The 7,493-nt window shown below is 41.5% G+C and overlaps 1 protein-coding gene across 1 annotated transcript; it reads left to right on the top strand.

Annotated features, from left to right (window-relative positions):
- The first annotated feature begins 212 nt into the window (after positions 1-212).
- Positions 213-1,264, top strand: LOC127527096 (nuclear apoptosis-inducing factor 1-like). Its single transcript, XM_051924720.1, has 2 exons — positions 213-887; positions 996-1,264. The coding sequence occupies exons 1-2, from the start codon at positions 530-532 to the stop codon at positions 1,262-1,264; spliced, it is 627 nt and encodes a 208-aa protein (XP_051780680.1). The 5' UTR covers positions 213-529.
- Positions 1,265-7,493: the final 6,229 nt, after the last annotated feature.

Raw genomic sequence — 7,493 nt, 5'->3', positions numbered from 1 at the left:
CTTGCATGTGGAAGATTTTGCTGTGAACAGACAACATGCGGTCAAAGGAGCTCTCCATGCAGGTGAAAGAAGCCATCCTTAAGGTGTGAAAACAGAAAAAACCCATCCGAGAAATTGCTACAATATTACGAGTGGCAAAATCTACAGTTTGGTACATCCTGAGAAAGAAAGCAAGCACTGGTGAACTCAGCAACGCAAAAAGACCTGGGTCCTCATGCATAACGCCGTGCATAGAATTCGCACTATACCATGACATAAGCACAAAAGCCGAAATGTGCTTACGCACAGAAAAATCCAGATGCAGGAATCTGAACATTCACCAACTTCTGCGTTCTTCCGCTAACTAAATCCCACTCAGCGTGGAAATTAACGCATGTGCACGTACCTACTGCCCCACCCCAACTCCTCCCAGAATTACGCCTCTTTGAATATGCAAATCAATATAAATAGCCCCTTACCTTCAGCGCTTCAGCAAGACAATGGCGAAAGCACGTGAAAAAACAAAAAAAAAAACTTCAGCAAATGTGAAATGGAGGTCCTGCTAGCTGAAATAGAGGCCAGGAAAAATGTTTTATTTGGCAACTTAGGAAGTGGCATTAGTAACAAAAGGAAATTGATGGAGTGGCATAGCGTGGCGGACGCAGTCAGGAGTGCTGGAGCAGAAAATCGTACTGTGACCGAATTAAAAAAGAAGTCGTCAGACATCAAAGTTGCCATGAAAAGGAGAGTCGCAGCTCATTGTCTGCATGTTAGCTCCACTGGAGGAGGTACTGAACTTCCGGAGCTCACACCGTTTGAGCAGCGAGTTGCAGCAATTATTGGTGACACACTCATTGTCTGCATTTTACCTGCGGGTGAGGGAGATACTGACATCACCGCAGGTGCCGGTGAGTTTTTACTTCCTTTTTGATTACCATGATCCATACTCGTGTAAATAATTTGCATGAGTAATAAGACAAACAATCAGGTATTAATTACTGTTTATTTACTTCTAGACAATAGTACAAAAGCTGACCCAAATGAGGAGGACATGGTTCCGGGCGATGATGGTGCTGCTTCTGTGCTGACCACATCTTCGGGCGGTGGCTGCTCACACACCCCTGCCTCGGAAACTGGTGGGCGATCATCTGGCCGTGTCCTGATTGATGCAGTCCTAGAATCTCAAAATGCATTGGTGGATGCGGTGAGAGATGTGGCCAATGAACTAAGAAAGGCTGTATTGTATGACATTAGCAAAAAATTAACTGATTTGGTGAAAAAATAAATGATGCATCTGCTTACCTGTTTTTACATTCTGTTAATTACATTCATTCGACATTGTAATGCTGTCCGGTGTGGCTGATCATTTGGTGGTCCAGGGTCAGGTTCATCATACCGCATCTCTTCAGGTACAGGCAAGTTATGAATGAGTGCAGTACTCCACCAGTCTTATCTAGGCAGCACCAACAGCCCTTAAGCTGCCCTGTAGTACGTTCTACCACTGCCCAAGCCTGAGAGTGGAGGTCAGTATAACGTCGCTCTTGTTCAGTCAGTGGGTTGGCGAGAGGGGTGAAGAGCCACGTCTTCAGCGGGTACCCACTGTCACCTGAATAATCGTGTTATATGGTTACATCGTACAGATAATGTACAACTGTAACCAAAAAGGTAATAAATGTCTTATCTTACCGAGAAGCCAGCCATCACGCACAGCACCATTTTCAAGTTTGTTCCCCACACTACTATGTCTCAAGATGAATAAATCATGAGTTGAGCCAGGCCATCTCGCAACAACATTAGTGAGGCGCATTTTCACATCACGGATGATTTGCACATTAATAGAGTGAAAATGCTTTCTATTCACATAAACAAATTCATTCTGTGACGGTGCCTTTATAGCAATGTGTGTGCAGTCAACCTCTCCGATTACATTGGGAAAATCGGACATTGCTGCAAATTGCGCTTTGATGTTTGCCTGTTCAACCGTAGTGTACGGAAATCTTATATATCTGCTTGACAAGCGGATAATACCATCCCATACAGCTGGCATGGTACGACTCAGTGATGACTGAGAAATACCAGATCGGTCAGCCAGTTCACGCTGAAAAGCTCCTGTGGCTAAAAACCCGAGAGTGGACAAAACTTGTAAAGGAGCAGGTAGAGCACAATTCCTCAAAGTCTGCCTTTGTAAAGCTGGCGCCAGTTCAGCACACAGCTCCAAGAGGATCGCTTTTGGAAATCTAAACTGATTTAGAAGCCAGTCATCATCATGTGCCAAGAAATCAGTATGATCTCGGAATACGCGTTCTCTTCTAATCCTTCCATTTGCGAGGTCCTCTAGCAACGCTAAAGCAGCCATGCCAGTGGAATAGTTTGGCCATTTTGTGCACCATTATATTGTTACAGGTTGATTACAATCAGGTGCCTTAAATTTATGAACGATATGCTGTTAATTTAAGTGTATTTGGTAAAGCCGCCGTCTTGGATGTGGATCTAAGAAAGGGTAATCACACAGGAACAGTAGCACTGCTTTGATGCTGGGTGCTGCCAGTCTGCAAAACCAAGCGGAGAATTTGCGTACAACAGGGTATGAGGTACCGTGGAAAAGTGCGTGACCTTACGCCAAGTGTAGGTTTTATACATCACGATTTGAACGTGGAAGTGTTCTTATGCAACATATCTGTGCGTATGCACCGTTTATACATGAGGCCCCTGTATGTCCATGGAAGACAACAGTGGTGGATGATCGCAGAATCATTTCCATGGTGAAGAGAACCCCCTTCACAACAGCCAACCAAGTGAACAATACTCTCCAGGGGGTAGGCATATCGATATCCAAGTCTACCATAAAGAGAAGACTGCATGAAAGTAAATACAGAGGGTGCACTGCAAGGTGCAAGCCACTCATAAGCCTCAAGAATAGAAAGGCTAGATTGAACTTTGCTAAAGAACATCTAAAAAAGCCAGCACAGTTCTGGAAAAACATTCTTTGGACAGATGAAACCAAGATCAACCTCTACCAGAATGATGGCAAGAAAAAAGTATGGAGAAGGCGTGGAAGAGCTCATTATCCAAAGCATACCACATCATCTGTAAAACACGGTGGAGGCAGTGTGATGGCTTGGGCGTGCATGGCTGCCAGTGGCACTGGGACACTAGTGTTTCTTGATGATGTGACACAGGACAGAAGCAGCCAAATAAATTCTGAGGTGTTCAGAGACATACTGTCTGCTCAAATCCAGCTAAATGCAGTCAAATTGATTGGGAGGCGTTTCATGACACAGATGGACAATGACCCAAAACATACAGCCAAAGCAACCCAGGAGTTTATTAAAGCAAAGAAGTGGAAAATTCTTGAATGGCCAAGTCAGTCACCTGATCTTAACCCAATTGAGCATGCATTTCACTTGTTGAAGACTAAACTTCAGACAGAAAGGCCCACAAACAAACAGTAACTGAAAACCGCTGCAGTAAAGGCCTGGCAGAGCATTAAAAAGGAGGAAACCCAGCATCTGGTGATGTCCATGAGTTCAAGACTTCAGGCTGTCATTGCCAGCAAAGGGTTTTCAACCAAGTATTAGAAATGAACATTTTATTTCCAGTTATTTAATTTGTCCAATTAGTTTTGAGCCCCTGAAATGAAGGGATTGTATTAAAAAATGCTTTAGTTGCCTCACATTTTTATGCAATCAGTTTGTTCACCCCACTGAATTAAAGCTGAAAGTCTGCACTTCAACTGCATCTGAGTTGTTTCATTTAAAATTCATTGTGGTAATTTACAGAACCAAAATTAGAAAAAAGTTGTCTCTGTCCAAATATTTATGGACGTAACTGTAATTTTGCTCTGTTTAAACTTTTGTCCAGTTTCACAAAAGGTGTCTGTCTGCTCCTCAGACTGCAGAAATCCTCACATTGTAAAAATGTTTTCTGTCTCTACTAAAACTTCCTCTTTCTGTGTTTAAAATGTTCTGTTTTTACAGAGTTCCAAAGTTCAAGTAAAAAGAAAAGAACGTACAGTTTTAACATATAGTTTAACATCATGAACTAGTGTCTATAGTTCTAAAGTAGAGACTCTGCAATGCTTTTTGATTTTGTGTTTTGGCTTGTGCTTAAATCTTGCCTATTGGTTTCCTTGTGTTTATTTTGCTTTAGAGCTTGACCTGTTACTGACTTTGATTTTTGAAAAGTCCTGCCTTGTTCATCTGTCTGATGCTTTCCAAAACTATAAATCTTTCAACCCTTTTTCCCACCATTGTAACAATGTTGCAATATTTTTGTTTTTGTCTATATATTTGTAATTTGTTTATTGCGATAAGGAGAAATCATCAGGGTTCTGGACAGGTAAGCAAGGCCACCACCGGGAAGAGAGGGGTGCTCTATTTAGTGCAACATTTCCTTTTTCCACAGTTCAGAAGGACATTGGCTGAAAGACAGATGAGCTCACTTCTGCCTCTCCATCATTAAGCCCCACTCCTTCCAGTTCCAGCATCATAAAGCCACCCAGCACCGGAAGTAGGCAGTCAGTTAGTTTTGGACTCAACAGTGACTGAGTCGGTATACTCAGGGGCGCATCTTTATTTTGTGTTTGTAGCACCCATGTGTGCTGTTTATTTTCTCTTTTTTGCCATTTACAAGCTGCAGGGAATTAAATGGGGTTTCCCAACACTTTGAGGAACTGTATTACTTTGTTAATAACTGCACTATTTTCATTTACTTTTTACTTAAATGGTCTCCTCCAATCATAACAGTTAGTAAGGACAAAGAAATATACACAGTATTTGGCAACAGAATAAAGAAGAGCATTGCCTGAAGGAGCTAAAAGCTGAAAATTGCCTGAGTTAAGATAGGTGCAGGTTTAGCCAATCCATTTCTTTTAATATTACTAGGGGGGTTCACCCCCTGCTTGCTTTGCTTGCCAACCCAATCACCCCGTCCCCCCCCCGCCCCGGCCTGCACTATGTGCCAGCCACTTTGCGTCTCTGCCACTCATGTATGTGGATTTCACTTTCACCAAACAAAAATCTTTTAATTCTTGCCGATACACCTCTTCATTTGGAAGAAACACTACTTTTCCCTGATCGCAACATGAATTAGACGATCTATAAGTCTCCGACTTAAAGTTTAAATCTGAACAATATATTTGATCTCTTTTCACTGTTCCGTTATTTCACTGAGTAATAATTTCCGTTTGTTTGCACTAATGTGATCTTTACTATCCTTTTTCTGAGACTTTTGAACTTTCGTACTTCCATTATCTCTAACCTGCTCTGCATGTGTATCGAGCCAACATTTTTGAATTCTTTACAATGTTGTCCTTTGTCATCTACTCTTTGTCTTTTATTTCCGGCCCCAGGCGTGGTTAAATCTCTTGGCACAATGTCTTTTCTCGTGGGACGTGACAGTATCTCTCTGGAAAAGTCACGTCTCGTCCCAGGCTAAAAAGTCTTGTCTCGTCTCAGGATTTTTTTTATTATAATAGAGCGATATAAGCACTTCAGGTCAAAAGTTTTAGAACATCTCTGTTTTTCCAGTTTTTCTTCAAATTTAATCAGTTGAATTGTAACAAATGACCTAAAATGGTGAAAAGGTAAGCAATAAATTGACAAAGATTTAAAATTAAAGTTTAGGTTATTGAAAACTGAAAAAAAAGGACATTTCAGAATATTACAAATTGGCCTTCGTCAAGTGTGACAGATTGGGGGCGCTGTCGACCCTTGAACTCTCAGACAATACGGTGAGACACCAGGTAAAAGTCCAACGATTAATTTATTATAACAAAATGTGCACAAAGCACCTACACTCCACAATACTCAATAATAACAACCACACTAATCAATAAACAATCCTCCACTCCACCCAGCAGCTCTGTCACACTTCCTCCCAACTCCAGCTCACTACTGGGATCTCCCACAGTCCTTTTATAGTCCCTGACCCGGAAGTGCTTCTGTCCCTCAGTCCATGTGATTTCCTAGCACTTCCGGGTCAGATGAAAACTCCTTCTTTTCTTCAGCCTGGAAGTACTTCGTTTCTTCCATCCCTGTGACTAGGGAGTACTTCCGGGATATATGGAAAATAGAAATCCTTGTTCCTCCCTGCAGCATCCCCTGGCGGCTCCCACTGCATCCAGCAGGGCTGTGAAGGAAAACTCCAACATCCATGATGCCCTGCTGGAATTCGGGGTCCCTCCATGTTGCAGGGAGAGCTCCATCTAGCGATGTGGGGGTATTGGCTGGGATAAACTGCTGGCCATATATCACACAAGGAAGAACAAATATGTTACAACCCTTTGTTACAACCCTAAACATTACTATACCCTTTGACGTACTACCTGGACAATATTACACTGTAGAAAGTTGTAAATTCCAGTGATAATGGAACGCAAGTGGCAATTAACCAATGAAATGGGACAGAGGATTATTACCCTTAGATGTGTAGCCTTTCATTTAGAGAAATTGCAAACAAAAAAATCAAAGTGTCAGTGAGTATGGTGTCCCACATAATCCAAAAGCAAGTGGAACCTGGAAGAAACTCTAATAGGAAGAGATCTGGCAGATCCAAAGTCACTACCTAATCACAAGGCAAGTTTCTGAGGGTCACCAGCTTGCATGATAGGCATCTCACAGCACAATAGCTTCAAGAACAGCTCCACAATGGTTGAAAAAAGCAAGTCACCATTTCTGCTGTGAAGAGGAGACTTTGTGCTGCAGGTTTGACAGGGTGAGTGACACTAAGAAAGCCATATCTTGAAGGTCAAAATAAGGCCTTGACATATGGACTGTGGACAACTGCAGACTGGAAGAAAGTCTAATGGACCGATGAATCAAAATTTAAAATCTTCAGTTCATCATGCAGGGTACTTGTACATTGTTGAGTTAGTGAAAGGATGGTTCCTTAGTGTGGGGCACAAACTGTTTAAAATGGAGAAGAAAGTGTGATGGTCTGGGGTTGTTTTGCTTGGAGGCAGAGTTGATGACTTGTGCAGAGTGACTGGCATTCTGAATCAAAAGGGTTACCACAGTTTGGCAGTTATATCAGCAAAAGATGGCTACTTTAATGAATTAAAAATTTGAATAAGACTTTACACCCTTAATGATTCCTTGATTTATTTTTTCTATAACTTCATCAAGACATTAAACTGCATTCATTTCCATAAAATGTTGGGTGTTCTAAAACTTTTCACACTTCACCCTGGGCCACAAAATTTCTTATTCTGTTGAAGCCAGAGGGATCCAATAATAATCTCAAATTGTAGAGAGTTCAGGAGCTTCAAAGTTTCTTTTCTTGTAAATTTTTTGTTATCATTTTTTGGGGGACCTGAAATTCAAATGAGCCATGGGACCGCAAAAAAACAGCTTCAAGAAAAATAATAATAAGAAAAATCTAATACCAAATGCACACCATGCAATATCTGAAATAACACAAAACTAGTAAAGCATTTTATATGTTTAGAGTAGGGAAGTACATTTTTTTAAACACCTACAACACTGAAACATCGTGCTTGGCTGTGATGACCTTTA

The sequence above is a fragment of the Erpetoichthys calabaricus genome, chromosome 3, assembly GCF_900747795.2.
Source record: "Erpetoichthys calabaricus chromosome 3, fErpCal1.3, whole genome shotgun sequence".
Classification (NCBI taxonomy): Eukaryota; Metazoa; Chordata; class Cladistia; order Polypteriformes; family Polypteridae; genus Erpetoichthys; species Erpetoichthys calabaricus.
The sequence above is the reverse complement of the archived record's forward strand: the minus strand, read 5'-3'. Positions and strand labels throughout refer to the sequence as shown.